Source organism: Lithobates pipiens, unplaced genomic scaffold, assembly GCF_037356315.1.
Source record: "Lithobates pipiens isolate NorthernLeopardFrog02 unplaced genomic scaffold, aLitPip1_a1.2 Scaffold_8, whole genome shotgun sequence".
NCBI lineage: Eukaryota > Metazoa > Chordata > Amphibia > Anura > Ranidae > Lithobates > Lithobates pipiens.
The window spans coordinates 223,619,324-223,641,519 of record NW_027507903.1 but is presented as its reverse complement, the minus strand read 5'-3'; the positions used below and the strand labels follow the sequence as shown (position 1 = coordinate 223,641,519).

Below are 22,196 nucleotides of genomic sequence, written 5' to 3'. Positions count from 1 at the left end.
CAAGGTTTTTCACCTTAATGCATAGAATGCAGCAGCCCCCCAGAGCCCTCCTTTTACTTACCTGAACCCGGTCTTTCCAGCGATGGGGATGAGCGCACCAGCTCCAGCCGGTGTCTTGGGTCCTGACTGGATAGATTGATAGCTGCACAGCCATTGGCTCCTGCTGCTGTCAAGCAAATGCAATGACGCGAGAGCTGGGGGGGCCTGCTGTCTGTGTCAGTGGATGTAGCAGCAGGACACGGGAGCACGCTTGCATGAGAGCGGCTCTCCAACGGGGCACTCGAGAAGAAGAGGAGCCAGTAGCGCCGCTGAGGGACCCCAAAAGAGGAGAATCGGGGTCACTCTGTGCAAAACCAACTGCTCAGATGAGGCAAACTGAAACTTAACAAGCAATATATTTATCCTGTTTCTGAAACAGATTATGTGTATAATTGTTTTTCTGCGTTGGGATTATGGGTGGAATATCGTGTTAACACATGCCAAGGACCACATTTGGCATGTCTGATAAGAATATTGATATAATTATTCTTTCTACAAGGGGATTTGGGGGTTAATATTATCATCACACATCCTAACATATTTGACCTGTTTATGATAGGAATATGGCTATAATATGAAATATCATGGATACACTTAACAACGAACATATTTAATTTCTGAAACAAATATGCACATAATTATTTGTTTACATTGGTATTATGGGTGGAATATCATGGTTACACATTCCAAGTAACATATTTAAATATGTTTCTGATAAGAATATTGGAATAATTATTTTTATAAATTGTTATATATTATGGGGGGGGGGGGGGGGGGAATGTCTTGGTTATGCTTAACAAGGAACATATTTAATCAATTTAACTTGTATCTGAAAAGATTATTGGTATAATTTTTTTCTACATGGGGATTATGGATGGAATATCATGGTTACACTTAACAGGAAACATATTTAACATGATCCTGCATATTTGTGCACATCCTTATCAGAAATAAGTTCTATATGTTTCTTGTTGGGTGTAAATATGATTTCCCGGACATACCTCACGTCATCACGACACAAATATTCTACAGGTGTGGTATCAGTAAGCTCTGCAATGTCACCATTGGCCTCTCCCCTGTCTTCTATAGACAGCGCGCCACTCTGCTGGCTTTGTCTTCAGTCTAAGAGCTGCGATGGATGATGTCACAGAGGGCATGGAGATGGGCGGTGCAGGCTAGTAACTTAGAGCCGGCAGAGGAACTGGTTTCTCTCCACCTCTCTGCAGTCCTGTCAGTTTTCTCTTGTGAGGCAATGACTTGTCGCCGTTTGCTTCCCCACTGTGTTGTGTTCCCAGGGGTTAGACAGTCTGGTTTTTGTTTCAGATTTTGTGTCTCCTGTCTGCCTCTGGAAGGCTGCCTGGACTCACCTGCTGCTGCTTCTGAAGTAAGAAGATGAAAGCACATGGGTCTTAAAGAGACAAGGTACCTGTTTTTTTCTTGGTGACAATGTTTTTTCCATTTTTTTTGCAGATATGAGCTCACCACACCTGTCAGTGACACAGAAGACTAGCAAACGTGCGAGGGGGCAGCGTGGGACATATTTTAAAAAAAAACACACTTCCAGGAGTGGATGGGGCCTGTGCAAGTGTCTTTGCCTTTCAATACCTTTTGGAATCCTATGGGTTGAAAAATGGACTTAAGGCTTGTTCACACCAGATACAGCCCAATGCATTTTTATTCGAGTCAAAAATGCACGAACAGGGTTTACCATGGATTCCAATGGCCTAAGCTACACCAGTGCAGTGCATCCCTGTACAGTTAACTAAAGGAGAACAGTGTTGCATTTTTTCTCTATGGAAAGCATCTGTAACATGGCAAAACGCATTGAAAAAAAGCACCTAAAAAATGTGCATGCAGAAAGACCCCTTCAACTCATGCAGGAAATCTATACGGTGGCAGTTTTTTTTTACCTGTTGACCAACATCACCATTAACGCTGTTGTTAAAGCATTAAGAAATGGCCTTTACTTCAAGTGGAACCCGCAGGAGTGGGCATGGTTCTGGAGGACTGGAACCTGGCTGCTGATTTTTGGCAGAGGCTTCAATAGACCTAGTTCTAGGGCTGGCACATTAAGTCACAGTGATAAGAGCTTTGGTTTTACCACTGGAGGGTGGATGAAGCCTCCACAAAAGCCCTTTATAACATTCTCCAAAATGGGAGGTTTGTTGTTTGGCAAAACGTTGGACGAAGCAAATGACAGAAGAAATGTCCAGAGTGTGGTCACAGTCTAATAAGAGGAAGCAGCCGTCTTTTTTGCTCATGTTGTAGATCTTCAGAAGGCCAAATCTTATAGGCCAGGCTGGAATTTACCAGATCATGGTGCAGGAAGCTAAAACTTCCTGTTTACATGGAATCAAATCCAGAGCAGGTTGCTAGACATGTGGAAAGTCTTTGAAGGTGGGTCAAGAAATTTTTTGAACATTTTGTTGGTAGTAATTTGTCTTTTGGGATAAGGCTCTACCACTACTTGGACGGACCTTTTAATTGTGACAGGTGTAAGCCAGGAGCTGGCAATGCATCACAACCTTGTCCTAGAAACCCTTTTCCAAGTTCAGTTGATTAGTGAACAGGAAAAACAGTTTCCATTCTTAATCTGTGAAGGATTTTGGAGTACTTTTTCATGTCCAAATATGTCAAGTGGTTTTCCAAAAGTGGCAAAATTAAAAATCTGTATATAAAAGACAGCATTTAGGTCTGCGAGGGATTGCATTGTCCCCATTGGGACATTTTACTATGGCCATTCCAGTGCTGCCTTCGGCCAGGTGGCTCATGGGGGTTTTTCAATTTGCCTTTCTCAGCCAATGGGATGGGCTGTCTATGGCTCTGAAAGTCTTTGTGTCTGCACAAATTAGCAAGAACCAGAATTTGACACCAGGGTGCCTCTTTTGTGGCATGTCTCTCAGCCCAGTAGATGGAATAATTCTGACGTCAGATGCCTGTCTGCCTCAAGTGCAAGGCCATGGGAGGCTAGATGCTCTGACTCACTGAAATGTAAGGCAGTTTTTTCTAGCATTGCAAGCCTTTCAGAATCTTTCTCCAAAGGGGCCAAGTGAAGTTGAGGGTTGACAACAAGACAGCAGTAGCTTACATTGCCCACCAAGAGGGCACCAAGTGTCTGTCTTTTCCTGTTACTTTTTGTAACAAACTTTTCACTGGGCGGAGAGCTGCTTACAGGCAGTTAAAGGCAGTCTACTTACTGGGAAAGCAGGATCCACTAACAGATAAATCAGGCAAATTATTTTCTAACAGACAGTACCTCAATTAGTATTGGCTGTAGGGTACAGTGTAGCGGTAGTTCTCATAGAGAGTTTACTGAGCACACAGCTTCCGGTATTTGTAACAATGTACAGAGATGAAGTGATAGAAGGTGGATTCACTGTGACATGGGTTTTTTCTGTTGGTATTTGTCTTTCTCCAGTATCCTTGATTATGAACACGTTTTATGCCACACAGGTGCTTTCCACCTGCCGAAGTGGCCTTGGTTTTCTTTGCTCCCCCAGATGTCATTCAGCACCACCAATCCTGTTTCAAGTCAAACAAGATATTGTATGCCAACGTCAATGGCAGCACCCCGATCCAGTGAGACTCTTAATAGCCTGGCTATTAGTCGGCCAGACTAGAGGTGCAGTGGTTCAGACCTTGGCGAGGACCACAAAGACCATAAACGCTACATATGACGATATGAAGGAAGTTTGTTTAGCAATGTTTTCTCTCCTGTGTCTCCAGCTATAGACATTTTTACAATCAGTGCTTGAGGTTGGCCTGGCATACAACTCTATTGAACAAATGCTTAATGCAGGCTGTAATCCATATACGACCACCAAGGAAATTCTTGTTACCTTAACGGGACTTAGGCTTGGTTCTGAAAGCACTAGTACAGGCATCCTTTGCTCCAATAGCTTAATTTCCATTGCGGTTCTTAGTGGTAAAACTAGCTCCTCTCAGCATTTGCTTCAGACAGAAGGATGTTGGAAGTTGCAGCACTTTCCTGCAAAGATCCCCTTTGCGCCTTTTTACCAGAAATAGTGATACTACGTCCCATCTCCAAGTGGTATCCAGTTTCCAGGAAAACCTGAGGGCAGTTCCTCCAAGCATTCACATGGAGTCACTGAGTACAAAGCAGGAAGACTTCAGGTCCTTACACAAGTTGCTAACCGTGTACATGCAAATATTAAAGATGTGAGGAAAGTTGACAATCCTTTTCATTTCACTGTCAGGTTCTTGGGTCATCCTCTATTGGTTCACCAGGGTGATTATATTGGCATGCAGGAAGTAGGCCTTTCTGCTCAGGAACAGGGGCAAGTTCTTTGACCTGAGGGGTGGCAGCATTTGAGGCAGTTATGCCAGGATGCCAGTGAAGGATAAATGATAGATGGCTAGCCCTTCATTCAACTTTACAAGCTAGGCATGCAGTCTGCAATTTTTGCAAAGTTTGGGACGAGACATATTTTTTATTTGGCAGCGTTTATTTGATTGATTTTTTTTCCATGTGTTCTCTCCAACCAATTAATTCAGCTAGTTAAATCCCATTGTGTGAGGTATGGCCAGGAATACGGAAAATGGTTATCAAATACCGTAATTTTCCTTTCCTGGCCTGGCCTCACGTCAGCACAGGACTCCCTCCCACGTGGCCTGTTGCAGGCTAGGTTATCGAACACCTTAGTGGGGGAGGGGCTGTCTTTTATTTAGCTAGTAAGAGGTGGTCCTGTGGGCGCCAGATGAGGCATTAACCCATTGTGTGCTGATGTGAGGATGGGTATTTAATAACAATTTTCTGTAATTCCACCCATAATACCCATGAAAAACAATAATTCTACCCATATTCCTATCATAAACAGGTCAAACCTATTACATAGGATGTGTGTCTATGATATACCACCCATAATCCCCATGCAGAAAAATAATTATACCCATATTCTTACAAGAGATAAGTTAAATATGTTTCTAAGTATGTTTAAAGTATGATATTCTACCCATAATCCCCATGCAGAAAAATAATCATATGCAAATTCTTATCAGAAATAGGTTAAATATGTTCCTAGGTATGGTTAACCTCTTTCCGCCTGCTGACCCTCAAATGACGCCCCCCCGGGGGCGCGTCGATAATGACTGTGCCATGTTGCTAAGACACGGTGCGACCCCGATGTGTGTAAAGACCCTCAGCCGAGGTTCTTTAACCATGTGATCAGCTGTATCCAATCACAGCCGGTCACATGTAAACATGGAGATGCCGGTAATCGGCACTCCACCTCACACTGACAGAGTGTGAGGAGAGGAGAGCCGATCAGCGGCATCTCTTCACAGAGGACATCTAGGGATGTGCCCTGATTACAATTAAGTGCCAGCAATGCCACTGCCAGCAATCAGTGCCAACCAGTGCCCACAAGTGGCAGCAATCAGTGCCCACAAGTGCCAGCAGTCAGTGGACATCAGTGATGCCAGTCAGTGCTGGCTATCAGTGCTGCCCACTGGTGCCCATCAATTCCACCCATCGGTGCCCATCAGTGCCACCTATCCATGCCCATCAGTGCCGCCTATCTGTGCCCAGAGCCTACCAATGCCACCCATCATTGTCAAAATGTCACATGGTTACAATAAAATCATGACCGCGCAATTGTCATTCAAAGTGTGACAACGCTGAAAGCTGAAAAATGGCTTGGGCAGGAAGGGGGTGCAAGTGCCCTGTATTGAGGTGGTTAAGTGTGATATTCCACCCATAATCCCCATGTAGAAAAGTACCAGTTACTTACCGGTAACTGTCTTTCTGGGAAATCTTCCAGGATGGCACACCTGAGAGATGAGAGGCTCCTCCCTACAGGAAACACAATCAATCGACAGCTGTTTTAAGTCCCCACCCTTCCCCTTGATCCTCAGTTTGTAGAGAAGTAACTCCTGAACCAGGTTCACAAGGGAAATCATTCCTCATAGGTACTCACCTTCTAGTGTTCTAGAATTTTCCCTCCTCCAACGGGCGGGAAGTAGGCCTGCCGTCCTGGAAGATTTCCCAGAAAGACAGTTACCGGTAAGTAACTGGTACTTTTCTCAAGTCATCTTCCAGGACGGCACACCTGAGAGGATAAACAAGTACCTCAGGCCTACCTTAGGGTGGGGCCACTGCAAAACCCTCTTGGCGAACCTTGGCTCTGCAGTGAGCTTTACCTCCACTCCATACGCTCATATGCTTGATGAAGGCATGTTAGCTGGATCATGCGGCTGATCTGCAGGTCTGCTCCACAGATGTTCCTGCCTTTTCCGCTTCAGATGCAGTATCTAGGTGAAATGGGCTCTTAAAAATGGAATCAGAAAACATGTTAAACTTGTAGGTTAGCAATGTTGCCTATCTCACACATCTAACAACCATGGCCTATTATGCCTGTAGGTGCTACTTAGAACCACTAAAAAGATAAATAAGAGACCTGTGTAAGACAAGGACACTACATTAATCAATAAGAGGGCCTGTCTTAACACTATCCTGTTGAGGGAAATAAAACTGCTTCCTTTTTATCTTTATGTCAGCAAAAGACTAAAGGGAAGCCTACTTAAGGGAAATAGATTAACAGAAGCTTGAACCCTGGGTTTAAGGCACGCCCAATCTATGTCCTTACTTACGCCTGAGAGCCTTCTTCAGGAGATTAAAGTCCCTAGCAGGAGTAGACTACCCATATTGCTATGTCTAGTTTTGCTAAAAGGGCAAAATGAAGGCCATGCACCGAGCCGAAACCTATTCGATCGGGTATACATCTTTATACTTCATCCTCAGGCCCTAATACTCCTCTGAACAGAACTCTCCAAGTTCTTACTAAACAGGGCGATTCATTATCCCCTTCCTCCAGTGTCCCATAACCCTACAGGGCTTCAACCCTAGGAAATGGTTCTGGCATCCCTGAATGCAAGTGGTCAAGGTTTTCTGACATGTGGCAGCTGCAGCCCGAACTCCTGGCCCCTCCATGGAAAAGAAGGCTGAAATACAAAAAGGTGATACATGCATTAATAATATCACAAATAAAATGATCATAGATTGTGGGCACGGCACAATAGATTTAGACAGAAAGGACACAAGCATAGACAACAATGTTGTGTGCCTGAGTGTGACTAGCTAAACCAATATATCAAATATGGGAAGAGACCCAAATCTGAACCTCAATGTAGACAAACAGTCCTCATAGTCTGGTTTTCTGATGTGCTGCCAAGACGTAAAAACATTAAGACTCAAGCAAACCCTAAATGCTGCGTATTTCTTTAGTGCAGCTAGCTAGGTCATAACTGATATATAAATACGGAAAGGACAGGAACCCCCTTTACTGTTGTGCTTTACCTATGTACAGCAAAACAAGGCTATAAAGACAGAAAGACCCAAACTTCTATGTTGTGTATTTCTGACAAACCACCACAGTTATAAGATTAATATGAACACCAACTCCCGTGTTGTGCATTTCTGCTATGCCACAGGGAAAAATATGGAACACAAGACAATCCTTTCTGTCATGCACTTCTGTAGTGTAGTTCAGATAGAACCAACACTGAGAAAGGACACAAGCAACCTGCAGCATTGCGTTTTTCTGAAACAGAAAGCACCAACAAGCTTCAATCTTGAGTATTTCTGCTGTGCAACAACATAAAAGCAGACACTGAGGAAAAAGACAGACAGCCTTTACAGCTGCAATCTTTCTGGTCTGCTGCAAAATAAAACAATAACGCCATGATGAGTATTCCTGCTGTGTAGCAAAACCTCAATCAGAAGGGACAGATAAGTTTAGGGTTCCCACACCCGTGCGACCCAACCTGCGACTTGGGACTGCAAGACGCATGAGAAGTCATATACTATGGCTTCCAATGGGTACCATTTGTGTCTGTGCGACACCAGCAGTCCCTGATTCCTGGATCCACAGACCTCAAGATTACACAGGTCGCAGGGAAAAAAACAAATAGCAATTTTCAGGTCGAATAAGTAAGGGGTCCCCAATGCTGTGACTCCCTGGAGGATTGCAGCCAACAAACCCCTGCTGTGTATCCCTAAGATGCAGAAAGGTAGATCCATGACAAACACTGCTTAGCCTGATATACAAACGATAAGGCAGTAAATATAGGACATACAGGACACAAACATTCAATCTTTGTGTATGTCTGATGTGTAGTAATATACCAATACTGAGCAGAGAGGCCACCATCCTCAATGTGTCTCTCAGCTGAGCAGCAAAAACAAAATCAGAAAATGACAAGCAACCTTCACTGCTGTGTCCTTTCTGATATGCAGCCAATAAGGCAGTACATGTAAGACATAAAAGGACAGACAACCTTCAATCTTGTATATGTCTGATGTGCAACAATATAACAATTCTGAATAGAGATAGCACATCCATATTGAAGCGATTTGGCCTTGCGACTCAACATGTCAAATCGCATGGCTAAAATCAGCACAACACCACTTTGTGGTGCTACATGGATTACCAAAGGCAGTATATGTACTACACCTGGCAGGGGTTCAATTTGTATTTCTACTATGTAGCCCAACAAATTCGAACCATCAATTTTCACTGCTGCCTTTCTGATAAGGCAGTAATACAGGACACAAAACCTCACAGACCTTAATGCTGTATAAATCTGATGTGCAACAATAAAACACTATGAATAGAGATAGCACATCCATATTGAAATGATTTGTCATGCGACTCAACATGTCAAATCGCATGTTTAAACTCGGCAGCCATTGCTGTTAATAGCACTGTCTGAATCAGCACAGCGCCACGCAAATCAGGACCATCAGACTTCACTGCTGCCTTTCTGATAAGTAACCAACAAGGCAGTAAAACAGGACACAAAGCCCCACAGACAGACCTCAATCTTGTGTATGTCTGATGTGCAGCAATATAACCATTATGAGCAGAGATGTCACCAGACACAATGATGTGCATTTCTGCTGTGCAACACAAAACCAGAAAGTACAGACCACCTTCACTGTTATATTTTTCTGATCTGTAGCCAAACAAAGCAGTACCTTTAGTATATAAAGGACAGCAAACAAGCTTCAGTGCAGTGCATTTCTGATGTACAGCAATATAGCCCTTATAAGCAGAGATGTCACAAATCTCAATGTGTATTTCTGCTGTGCCACAAAAACATCCCAGCAAGCACAAACCTTCACTACTGAGGTCTACTGGTGTGCAGCCAATGAGGAGTCATGGTCTATCCCTTTATGAAATAACCAACAGGCAATTTATTTCATAGGCATAGCCTGGGCTGTAGATACTAAACCTTCACCACCAGAGAAGGAACAGATCCTAAAATGGTTGGACACCCTACTATTAGTAGTAGTTGTTGTCCTACCTTACCTCCATAGACTATAATATAAACACAGTGTAAAGGTGGAGTGGGAGGTTGGAGCTTATGAAAGTTAACTATAGCCCCAAAAGGAGGATCTGTGACAAGGGAACCCCTACTGTGCCACACAGTAGCTTGGTCTCTGCCCATCCTTAAATGTTAGGTCAGCTTTTAAACATTGTGAAGCAACTTCAGATTCCTAGCAGCTGGGCTAATAGGGCCGGTAACCTAGTGCACCTGCTGACCAGGGGAGCTTCTGAATCCACCAACCACTGCCCAATTAATAACCTGTTCAGTGGTATACCTGGCCTGTAAGTAACTTTGTATGTACCAGGTCCCCTCTGTACGCTATATTCATCCCTACTAAATGTACCACAACTGGGCATGTAGGGAGAGGCTGGCAACCTACTGCTGCGATAACCACAGTGTCTCTGCTGTAAGAGGGAGCTGTGGCTGGTGGTTTTAGCAGTGGCGTCTGCGCTATTTGTATCCCAACCCCAGGTTCTGCACTGCACCAGTCAGTATATACACGGGGAAGGGGGAGCAATGGCCTACCTACCTCTTTCTCATCTGAGGTGGTTTAGGCACACTCGTTCCTCTGCACCACCTGTCCACCATACAGCTTCTCTGATGTAAGAGGGAGCTGCGGCTGGTGTTTTTAGCAGAAGCTTAAGGGCTATTTGAATCCAGACCCCAGGTGAGATCTCAAATGCCCAGGAACCCTCTGGCTGGAATTGGGGATTTTGCAGCTAAATTCCCACGGCAAAAGGAAAGTAAAGTACTCACCGTTGTCGTCTTCCTCTTTTTGCCACAGCCAGCGGGCTTGCTTTTCCATCCTTATGGTCCACACGCAAGGAGGATAGCCGCCAAAGTGCTCCCCCCCCCCCCCAACTGCTGTCCCCATAGGGAAGTCAGTCTATATACATGGGGGGGGGGGGGGCAATGCCTTCCATTTCTCATTCCCATCTTCATATCTGAGGTGGTTAAGGCAGACATCCACTGTAGTAAACTGGTGCCTCCTCGCTCTAGAGAAAGGAGGATGTGGGCGCCTGCTCCTACTGACTCTCAGCCTTCCCTCCTGGGTAAGAACGCCGCTGCCATTTTCCCGAAGTTTGAAAATGACGCGGGTGCTTGTTGCCACGCCCTCTCCGGCAGCTCACGCGAGCTACCGGGGACCCAGGAGTCGGGGACAAGCCCCCTGGAAAGAACCGATGGCCAGCACCCCCGTCTGAACAGCCACCTGTACAGGTAAGGAGGGGGGAGACAGGATAATGGCCCCTGAAGTTCTGGGTACACCACTGTACCCAGGGTCCTTCAGCTCTCAGGGGGGCTCTTCCAATTTCTGCTGCCCGCCCTGAGGAAAAGATAGGGGAACCCCCCAGGAAGGACAAGAATATCCTACCAGACCCAGAGGCTTCCCAGGCTTGTGGTCCGGCTCCCAGGGGGAGACCACCAGCCCCAGGCTTCGGGTCATTTGGAAAAAAACAAACAGTTTCGCTGTGTAGGGAGAAACACAATCAAAGACTGAGGATCAAGGGGAAGGGTGGGGACTTAAAACAGCTGTCGATTGATTGTGTTTCCTGTAGGGAGGAGCCTCTCATCTCTCAGGTGTGCCGTCCTGGAAGATGACTTGAGAAAAATAATTATATGCATATTCTTATCAGAAATAGATTAAATATGTTCCTACGAATCTTTAACTGCAATATTCCACCCATAAGCCCCATGTAGAAAAATAGTTATACGCATATTATTATCAGAAATAGGTTAAATATGTTTATTGTTAGGTGTTAACATTATATTCCACCCATAATTCCCATGAAAAAGAATAATTCTACCCATATTCCCATCAAAAACAATTCAAATGTAATTGTTCCATTAATTCTGTATAATTTACTATGATCCTGTTGTACAGTTGCATATATATCAGCAAGTGAACAGTTAAACATTAGCAACTGCTTCTTGCAACATTGTATCGAGCACTGCAGAAAATAATAACATAATTTGAGAAACAACAGTCAGTACCATATATATGTGTATAAAGTACACTGACATCTAGTGAGAGTTCTGAGTATTGCAGCCAATAATCCAATCATCCCAATATGCAGTTTAGTATATTATATTATAGTTATTTTTATATATTATTTAATATCCCTTCTTTTCTTAAAAGAAAAAAAAAATGCACAAAACGTCCTTGTTAGTCTCTGCATTCTTTGTAACTTCCCCTAAACTCTTTGATTTAATCTTTAAAGGACTACATGTCCCATAGTTCCTTGCTGCCTGCAAGCAATGAATCCTGTTTTGGCCTCTAAAACGCCTCCTGTCATAATCTCTGTAGTTCAGAAGGCAGGCTCTGTGAAATGTGTGACACAGTAGTGTCTACTCACAGGAAAAAATTAAATTGAGTGAACAGGCAAGATTTATAATGCAGAAGAAACATGCTTTGTCCCTTTTGCATTAAAATTACTTACCTGCCTGTGCAGCTCACTGTACGAATTCGGCAATGTCGAAGCTGACTGAAATCGTGAAGTCGTGATGTCATCTTGGCCCTGCCAATGAAAGAGGGCAGCAATTGAGACCCTGAAGTCTCAAAAACCTAACAAAACCGTATTTAACCACTTAAGGACCGCCTCACGCCGATATACGTCATCAGAATAACTGAAAATTGCGCGGTCGTGCTACTTGGCTCCCAAACAAAATTGACGTCATTTTTTTCCCCCACAAATAGAGCTTTCTTTTCGTGGGATTAGATCACCCCTGCGGTTTTTATTTTTTGCGCTATAAACAAAAAAATAGCGACAATTTTGAAAAAACGCATTATTTTTCCCTCAGTTTAGGCCAATACGTATCGCGTATAAGCGATTATTGATTGTTTGCGCACAATTTATAGCATTTACAAAATAGGGGATAGTTTTATGCCATTATTATTATTAATCTTTTTTTTTTTTACTAGTAATGGTGGCGATCAGCGATTTTTATTGTGACTGCAACATTATGGTGGACACAGACATTTTTGACATGTTTTTGGGACCATTGTCATTTATACAGCAATCGCTGCTATACAAATGCAGCGATTCCTGTGTAAATGACACTGGCAGTGAAGGGGTTAACCAGGGGGTGACAGTGTAGGAGTTAAGTGTATCCTAGGGGCGTGTTACTAACGGAGGGGGTGTGGCTGTGTGCTAGTGAACACTGATCTCTGCTCCAATTACAGGAAGCAGAGATCAGTGTTACTTGTTGCTAGGCAGAACAGGGAGATGCTGTATACAACAGCATCTCCCCGTTCTCCTTCCCTGTGAGACGATCGCGGGTATCCCCGTGGCGATCGAGTCCGCGGGACCCACGACCGGACTCACGGGGGTGCCGACCAGCAGGCGCGTTCGCCGCTGCGCACGCGATGGCAGGGCGGCAAATTCAACTGGACATACCTGTATGCCAGTTTGCCTGCCCGTGCCATTCTGCTGACGTACATCGTCGTGCGCCGGTGTATATATATTATATTATATTATATTATATATACATACACACACACACACACACACACAGTGCCTTGCGAAAGTATTCGGCCTCCTTGAACTTTTAAACCTTTTGCCACATTTCAGGCTTCAAACATAAAGATATAAAATTTTTATTTTTTGTGAAGAATCACCAACAAGTGGGACACAATTGTGAAGTGGAACGAAATCTATTGGATTTTTTAAACTTTTTTAACTAATAAAAAATGAAAAGTGGGGCGTGCAAAATTATTCGGCCCCTTGCGTTAATACTTTGTAGAGCCACCTTTTGCTGCGATTACAGCTGCAAGTCGCTTGCGGTATGTCTCTATCAGTTTTGCACATCGAGAGACTGAAATTCTTGCCCATTCTTCCTTGCAAAACAGCTCGAGCTCAGTGAGGTTGGATGGAGAGCGTTTGTGAACAGCAGTTTTCAGCTCTTTCCACAGATTCTCGATTGGATTCAGGTCTGGACTTTGACTTGGCCATTCTAACACCTGGATAACGTTTATTTGTGAACCATTCCTTTGTAGATTTTGCTGTATGTTTGGGATCATTGTCTTGTTGGAAGATAAATCTCCGTCCCAGTTTCAGGTCTTTTGCAGACTCCAACAGGTTTTCATCCAGAATGGTCCTGTATTTGGCTGCATCCATCTTCCCCTCAATTTTAACCATCTTCCCTGTCCCTGCTGAAGAAAAGCAGGCCCAAACCATGATGCTGCCACCACCAAGTTTGACAGTGGGGATGGTGTGTTGAGGGTGATGAGCTGCGTTGCTTTTACGCCAAATATATCGTTTTGCATTGTGGGCAAAAAGTTTGAATTTGGTTTCATCTGACCAGAGCACCTTCTTCCACATGTTTGGTGTGTCTCCCAGGTGGCTTGTGGCAAACTTTAGACGAGACTTTTTATGGATATCTTTGAGAAATGGCTTTCTTCTTGCCACTCTTCCATAAAGGCCAGATTTGTGCAGTGTACGACTGATTGTTGTCCTATGGACAGACTCTCCCACCTCAGCTGTAGTTCTCTGCAGTTCATCCAGAGTGATCATGGGCCTCTTGGCTGCATCTCTGATCAGTCTTCTCCTTGTCTGAGCTGAAAGTTTAGAGGGACGGCCAGGTCTTGGTAGATTTGCAGTGGTCTGATACTTCTTCCATTTCAAAATGATCGCTTGCACAGTGCTCCTCGGGATGTTTAAAGCTTGGGAAATCTTTTTGTATCCAAATCCGGCTTTAAACTTCTCCACAACAGTATTACGGACCTGCCTGGTGTGTTCCTTGGTCTTCATGATGCTCTCTGCGCTTTCAACAGAACCCTGAGACTATCACAGAGCAGGTGCATTTATACAGAGACTTGATTACACACAGGTGGATTCTATTTATCACCATCAGTCATTTAGGACAACATTAGATCATTCAGAGATCCTCGCTGAACTTCTGGAGTGAGTTTGCTGCACTGAAAGTAAAGGGGCCGAATAATTTTGCACGCACCACTTTTCAGTTTTTTATTTGCTAAAAAAGTTTAAATTATCCAATAGATTTCGTTCCACTTCACAATTGTGTCCCACTTGTTGGTGATTCTTCACAAAAAATTAAAATTTTATATCTTTATGTTTGAAGCCTGAAATATGGCAAAAGTTTGAAAAGTTCAAGGGGGCCGAATACTTTCGCAAGGCACTGTATATTTTATATATATATATATATATATTCAAGTGCTTAGGTTAAACCCTAATTGAGAAATAATAAGAGTAAAATTTAATATAAATTCCATTTTAATATATGGGTTACCACTTGTTATATTGAACAGTCTCCACCGATACGTGCAGAAAAAAAACATTCTCTGTGCAGCATATCGGGACAGCCCACACAATCAAGTAGTTCCTCTGAATACAAAATGAGCATTGAGGGGAAAAAAAAAAAAAAGAAGAAGAGATACTCCCCAGAATACATCCCGCTCTTTCATTATTTCTGAAGAAGCCCAAACAGGGATGGCAAAAGAAAGAGTCTCTCTACTTACATTGGGTGACTTAGGCGGATATTAATAGTGACAGCACTTGTTACTATTGAAGCGACAGCCGCACTGAGCACAAAGGGACAACCGCGGACTTATAAAAGCCGCCGGCGCCTGCGCAGTGTGGATCTGGCATCCAGGTGTCAGCAGAGTAGGTTTAGGCTGAAAAGGCGACAGTGCCAATGCGTACATGAATGCGATGACGTCATCAGGATGCGCCCATTGGACTGGAAAACAACTCGTGGCCAATATTGGCCACTTTCATCCCCTTCCTACCCAGGCCAATGTTCAGCTTTCAGCGATCTCACACTTTTAATGACAATTACGCGGTCATGTAACACTGTACACATAAGAAACTTTTATATATTTTTTTCCACACAAATAGAGCTTTCTTTTGGTGGTATTTAATCACTGATGGGTTTTTTATTTTCTGCTGAATAAACAAAAAAAAGACCGAAAATTTTGAAAAAACAAGTTTTTCCATTTCGGTTATAACATTTTGCAAATAATTATCTTTTCTTCATAAATGTAGACCAAAATGTATAGTGCTACATTTCTTTGGTGATAATAACCCAAATCAGTGTATATTATTTAGGCTACTTTCACACTGAGGCGCTTTCAGACGTTTTAGCGCTAAAATAGCGCCTGTAAAGTGCCTCTCATGCCTTCCGAGTCTGAAAGCCTGAGTGCTTTCACACTGGTGCAGTGCTCTTGCAGGATGAGAAAAAAAGTCCTGCAAGCAGCATTTTTGGGGCGGTGCAAGAGCGGTGTATACACCGCTCCCAAAACGCCCTACCCATTGAAATGAATGGGCAGCGCCTGCAAAGCGATTTGGCGACGGCGCAACACGTGCTCTTTTAACCCTTTCTTCGGCTGCTAGCGGTGGTTAAAAGTGCCCTGCTAGCGGCCTAAAAGCGCTGCTATAACAGCGGTAAAGCGCCGATAAAACTAGCAACGGCTTACCGCCAACGCTGGGCAATAGGCAGTGTGAAAGTACCCTTAGACTGTAGGAAAGTTTCTGAGGCCACAATGTATGGTATATATATCTGAAAATTGATCAATCCTTATGTACTGATGGCCTGTCTCATTTCTTGAGGCCCGAAAACACCAGGACAGTACAAATACCCCCCAAATTACCTCTTTTTGGAAAGAAGACAGTGAAATGTATTTAGTAGGAGGCATGGCAAGTTTTTTATAGTTGTATTATTCGTCACAATTTTTTGGAAAATTAAGACATTAAAAGAAAAATGTTTTTTTTTCCCACAATTTTTATATACTGTCACCAGTGCAGTACAGCTAATAAAAAAAATATTTTTTTTCAATTTATTTTATTTTTAATTACTTTTTTGTTCGTTTACATACTTATTGTTTACCATACAGTAACTAGACTAGTTACCATACTAGTCTAGTTACAACAGTGTTACCATAGTGACACGGTACTACTCTGGGGAGGGGATCAGGATCGATTTATTTTACACACTGATTGCTTATACCAATTTTACAGTTATAAGCAATGGTTTTTTTCTGGAGGAAAACTATTCATTCAGTGTTTACTATTGTAGTTAGCTGTGATTAGCTGCAGCTAATCACATGGTAGAAGCAGGCTGTGATTGGCCCTGTCTTTACCATGTGATCGCTGCAACCAATCACAGAGCTCATCACATTAGTATACAATGAATGGCATGAATCAAAGCCTTTCATTGTGTACAATTGTGATATCCTGGGATTGGTCACAGTGATCACATGATAGTGGGCTCATACAGTGATTTGACATTGGCTGCGTCCACTGGACACAGCGGGGGACAGATCAGGCCAGAGTGTGGCCTGATCCTGGGAGGACATCATATGACTTCATCCCACGATAATAGGGCTCCCACCCGGCCATTATATTACAGTAGCCTGGGCAGGAAGGCGGTACATTTTTTTCTTTCAATTATTTAATTTACTAATATTTTAATTTTTACACTGTTTCTCTCTCTCTCTCTTCTTTTTTTTTTTTTTATTGCTATCACAAGAAATGTAAACATCCCTTGTTATAAAAATAAAGCATGACAGGTCCTCGCTATGGAGACATTTGGGGTTTATAAGACCCCAGCTCTCTCCTCTACCCTTGAAAGCATCAGATCAAAAAAAAAAAGTCATCTGATATTTTCCAAACAAATAAAAAAAAAAATTGTTTACGTCCGCCCTAAAGCAGAAGTTGATTCGCTCGACATGATATTGCTCCCGGCCTCTCAGATCATAGAGATGAGGAGAGACGGTATGGTCAGCCCATAACCGTAAGCCCAGGAAACACCAACGAGTGGAGGGGGGGGGCTTCTAAAAGTGATCCAGCGGCAAATCAAGCGCTCGGATTGTTTTTAGTGAAAACAGAATTGGCAGCTGAAAATAAAGTAAACCTTGCTGCTTACCTGCAGCAGGGCTAAATGTAAAAATAAAAAAAAAACCACCTGACCGGCGCCCCGGAACTGCAGCATCGGGCAATATGAGTTGCCCATTTCTGTAAACAGAATAAACATGATCTAGGTAAACAGCATACCTGTATGTAATCTAGGTCTGTTCTGATTTAAAGTAGAACTATAGGCAAAACTTTCTATTTTTCATGTTGGATAGAGTAAGGGAGGGTTATAACCCCTGCCGGTTTTCTTTTTTTGCCATCTGTGTCCCATTGGGGAGATTTCCCTTAATTTCCTGTCCCCTAGTCACAACAGGAAATGAGGGGAAATCCCTCCAAAGTGAGGGAATTACAGGATTTGGCTCACTTTATGGACATTTGAACTATTCTCTCTTCTAGTCTAGTCCTGTTGTCACAATTACAGGCTGTCACCAGAAGTGTCCCCATTGGAAGATTTCCCCTATGTTCCTGTACTGGTGACAACTCAACATTTTGGAATTTCTTCCACTTTCAGTGAAACAGGACACATAGAGAGGGATAATCTCCTTAGCACTGGCACAGACAGCAATAAAAACCGACAGGGGTCCCTCTCCACTTTATCCATAACTACAAAGTTTTGCCTTTAGTTATATAGAGAAGAAGAGAGTGGGCAGCCCCCTATTAGAAGAGGAAGTCTCATCCAGGCCTTGCTGCCCATACCTAACACTCATTACGTATCACTAGCGCCCCCCACAGACATAGATATACCTTCGCTGGTACTCACCAATCACAGACAGCCTATAGGGGGACAAGGGACTCCTCATTCACCAGCCCAGTGCCCGCACATCATACACTGACCTCCTCACCAATCACATTTCCGCCTCCTCCTCTCCCTGCTTTCACCACACTGGAAACTCCAACTAGTCCGTACACCCATCCGCCTGCACCCTTTGTGCGCCGCCTCACTTCCCATTCAACTAAGGGAACCTCCGCTCACGTTTAACATGTACCTTTAAGAGGACGTGTCTGAAGGATGGCTGTATGGCTGGCGATTGGTTGATGAGGGAGGAGCGGGGAGTGGTCTATAAGCAGGAAGTAGGTGATGCTCAGAGGATCCGTACAGTAAGAGTAAGGTTAGCCATGTGGATGGAAGGTGTGAGAGATAAATGTGGGTGCTGAGGGTCGGGACAGGGGGCGAGGGCAGTGCGCAGGATCGCTTTATTAGCTGTATTAAATGTGCAGCATTAAACCTCTAAGGTCAGCCCGAGTCATACATGGGCACAGCTGGTTCTAAGCAGAAGTTGCGGGGAGGGGAATATTTTTATTTCTAATATAGGGGGCCCTGAATGCTGCCACATGGGGTGGGTAGAGTGGTGTCTCCCCCTAGAGGCAGGGTATTGTAAATGTGTGCAAAATCTAGTATATTTTGTACCACTCGCCTATGGACAACCCAACGCATGGACAACAAGTCCATTCCTGACACCTTTTTTAACCACTTCACCTCCAGAAGACTTTCTCCCTTAATGACCAGGCCATTTTGTTTGCTATACGGCACTGCGTCGCTTTTACCGCTTCAGCCCCGGAAAATATAGCACAGTGACATTACCAAGGACTGGACTTCCCTCCAAAATTGATGAGAAGATGGTCAGGGAAGCTGCCAAGAGACCTACAGCAACATTAACCGCTTCAGCCCTGGAAGATTTTACCCTCTTCCTGACCAGAGCACTTTTTGCGATTCGCCACTGCGTCGCTTTAACGGACAATTGCGCGGTCATGCGATGTTACACCCGAACAAAATTTACATGCTTTTTTTTTACTTTTTGGAAACTGAGTTTGATTCACATTCTTGAGTGAAAAAACCACACATTCTTTTATTTATTTATTATTTTTTTTACATGCATTTACGAAATGCTAAGTGTAACAAAAAGCTAATTTCACCTTTACAAAAAAAAAGAGCATTGCACTTGTGCTCAATGGATCATGGGTGCTAGGTTAGGCGCCTGTAGACTCTTTCTCCAGCTCTGTGCCTGTACCTCCATACAAGCAGTCAGTTTCAGAGCTGTAGGAAGTGTAAATGGACTACGGGCCCACTGATCAGCGCGGCCACAGTCCATAGCTACTGCAAGTCTGTCTGCTCTGGTGGAAGATGGCGCTTGTAGGTTATTCCTTCACAGAGCTCTATGAATGATATGGCTGATGGGCAGCACCATACCAATTTCAAATGTGACAGTGGGGGGGAAGAGGAACCCCCACCCGCTGTCAAAGGGAGGGGGAACTAAGGGGGAGAGGGGCATCTGCTTGAACATGTCACACCCTAAATACACATGTAACCTGTTCAAAAGGTGAACCTACCCTCCAATGAAGGCTGACTCTGAGAATAATACAGAGAATGGGACAGTGATCATAATGTATATATGGTGCCCTCTATCTGGGGAGAGAGAGCTTAGATGAACACCTCCTTTTAAAGTATATATCGACCATAAATGAATCACATTATTTATACTAGAGCCCCCCTTTTTTTTTTTATCCAACTGTTGATGATCACCCACAGTCCCTTTACAGTTACTTCCTATCTACATGCATATACTTCAGCAGTAGTTCCGGAGATAGGGTGGCATTAAAGTCTCCCATCACCAGTACCCGCCCCGGACAAAAGGGTGAGATCTTGTCTAAAACATCGTACAGTAATGCGGGTGAAAAAGGAGGGGGAATATAGAGATTTATAATAATGTACCTTTGAGACCATAAAGTAAACACTAGTATCACAAATTTCCCCAGGGGGTCTGTGTGGACCTCTTCAATAACACAAGGTAAATTCCTATGAATAAGGACTGATACCCCCCTGGCTTAAGTGGAGTAGGTGGCATGCACTCCCCATGGTATCCAGGGTTTCTTAAGAGTTAGGACCTTGCTGCCCAAAAGGTGAGTTTCCTGTAGGAGAATAAGCTGGGGGAGAGTGAGTTTTAAAATATTGGTAGAGCAGAGCTCTCTTAAATTTAGATTTAAGGCCTCTAACATTCCAGGAGAGGATGGTGAACGAATCCGAGACCTGGTTAGCCATATGGCATAGAGGGAAAGGGGGAGCAGGAGTATTGAAGGGGGCATTCCCAGGAGCACCCTGTAAGCAGCAAGATCACTATTGCATTGCAAGTAATACTGTCAGCACTGAGACATAATACAAAACATAAACAGACATAAACATATGCATAAAGAACTGTGGAGACCCAAACAGGTTCCAAACTTCCCAGGCACAAAGTGCCTTTCCTACTATGTCCCATCGCTCCCCCTAAAGAAAAAGGGGGAGGGGGGGTCCGGGAATAGTTTGTCCCCAAACAAAAAAAGTTAAACCAAATAGGTGTAAGCACCCCCGAATGGGGCCTTACACCATCAGTGTTCGCCCCTCGCACCACTGGTCAAAGTCATATGGCCAGGGAGAAAGACAAAAGTAGGTGATGTTGGCCACTGACCAGAAAGGGGGGGGGGGAAGAAAAAGCAGAAAAATACTAAAATAAACAGGGAAGGGGAAGGTAAGAAAAAACCCAAGGGGGGTGGAGGGGCGGCAATCACGCCGCGGTGGCAGGGCTTGCTTGTATTAGCGTGTGTCTCTCGTAGCCTGTTAAGTGGGCCCGCTCCTGCAAAAGTGCCCAACAGACCATCAATGGTTGCACAGCCATGTGCACAGGAAGAAAATGAAGACACGGGGGTGTAAGTGCCGGGGCAGTCACTTATTACGCGGCAGCACTCGGTTCCCCAGTGGCCAGGCAGGATAAGAGGTGGGAGGCAGCAGGCACAGCATACACCTGGCCAGGGTCCAGTGGGCATAAATCAAAGTAAGGAGCAAGGTGCCAAGCAGTGTAAAGGTGCAGGTGATATCCATAGTCGGGTGTAGCTCATCTACGACCATCCATCCTGCTTCCGGATCCATTAAAAAGTGTGCACGATCATCAGCAATCACCCGGAGTTTGCTGGGGTACAGCAGGTTGAATCTGAGGCCCTCATCTCGCAGGCGCTTCCTGACCTCAGTAAAGGAGCATCGACGATGTTGCACTTCTGGGGAGTAGTCTGGGAAAAGCATAATCTTGGCTCCATTGAAAAGTAGATCCCGCTTTTCTCTAGCTGCCATCAAAACCCTGTCCCGGTCCCTGTAGTTTAGCAGCCGAAGCAGAAAAGGCCGCGGTGGGGCCCCCGGGACTGGGGGAGTTGGAGGGAGTCTATGTGCTCTTTCAACTACAAATGTGGGAGGCATGTCAGGTAGTTCCAGGAGCGTTTTTAGGAAGGCCTCAGTAAATTCAGCAGGCCGCGCACACTCCGCTTTCTCGGGGAGGCCTATGACATGGATATTGTTCCTTCTGAGCCTATTTTCTGTATCTATGGACTTCTCCTGCAAGGCTTTAACTTGTAACTGTAATGCACGGAGGTTTCGGGAGTCAGATCTGGTGGTGTCCTCTAGCTGTGATATGCGGCCTTCAGCCTCTGTGAATCGGGCTCTAAATTTGTCCATGTCATGCCTGATCAGGCTTACATCGGCCACTAGGTGATCGATCTTCACCATCACCGAATCTCTGCCCTCCTTGATCGCTGCCAGGAGCTTGGCGTGGGAATCAGCCTGGGATGGAGGAGGTTCAGCAGTGGCCTGGCAGCCGACGGACATCGTGGCAGCAGGGGGCCTCGTGGGGAAGATGGCCGCTGCGGACCAGGCCTCACCTGCTGTGGACGAACTGAGCCTTCCCGGGGGCTGCGGAGAGGGCCGCGGGGTACCGGAGGTTTTCTTCCGCCCCGGGGTGTCAGGGGGAGAGGCTGTGCAATGAAAGAAACGGCGCTGGAAGTATGCAGAATGAGCATTGGAGCGGAGCTCAGCAGTCACACGTCTTCTCCCTTTCACATCCCGGCCAGGCCCCCTAATATTAGGACACTTACCTGTCCTGGAATCCAGCGATGTTGGCTCCCCAGCCAATGTTTCCATTG

At 44.5% G+C, this 22,196-nt stretch overlaps 2 protein-coding genes across 3 annotated transcripts in view; one reads left to right on the top strand and one right to left on the bottom strand.

Moving 5' to 3' along the window:
- IRAK4 (interleukin 1 receptor associated kinase 4) overlaps positions 1 to 18,171 on the bottom strand; it is a 78,605-nt gene extending 60,434 nt beyond the window's left edge. The window contains exon 1 of one of the 2 annotated variants that reach the window (XM_077472734.1): positions 18,016 to 18,171. Coding sequence is in view for 1 of the 2 variants with exons in the window: in XM_077472733.1 (XP_077328859.1) it covers positions 17,269 to 17,334 (66 nt within the window). In the remaining variant the exon portion in view is untranslated. Of the gene's footprint in view, positions 1 to 17,268; positions 17,342 to 18,015 lie in introns of those variants that run through there. The other variant, XM_077472733.1, reaches the window with a different exon arrangement.
- Positions 18,172 to 18,339: 168 nt separating this feature from the next.
- Positions 18,340 to 22,196, top strand: part of PUS7L (pseudouridine synthase 7 like) — a 34,611-nt gene continuing 30,754 nt past the window's right edge. The window contains exon 1 of the mRNA XM_077472724.1: positions 18,340 to 18,364. The gene's annotated coding sequence lies outside the window, so the exon portion shown is untranslated. The remainder of the gene's footprint in view (positions 18,365 to 22,196) is intronic.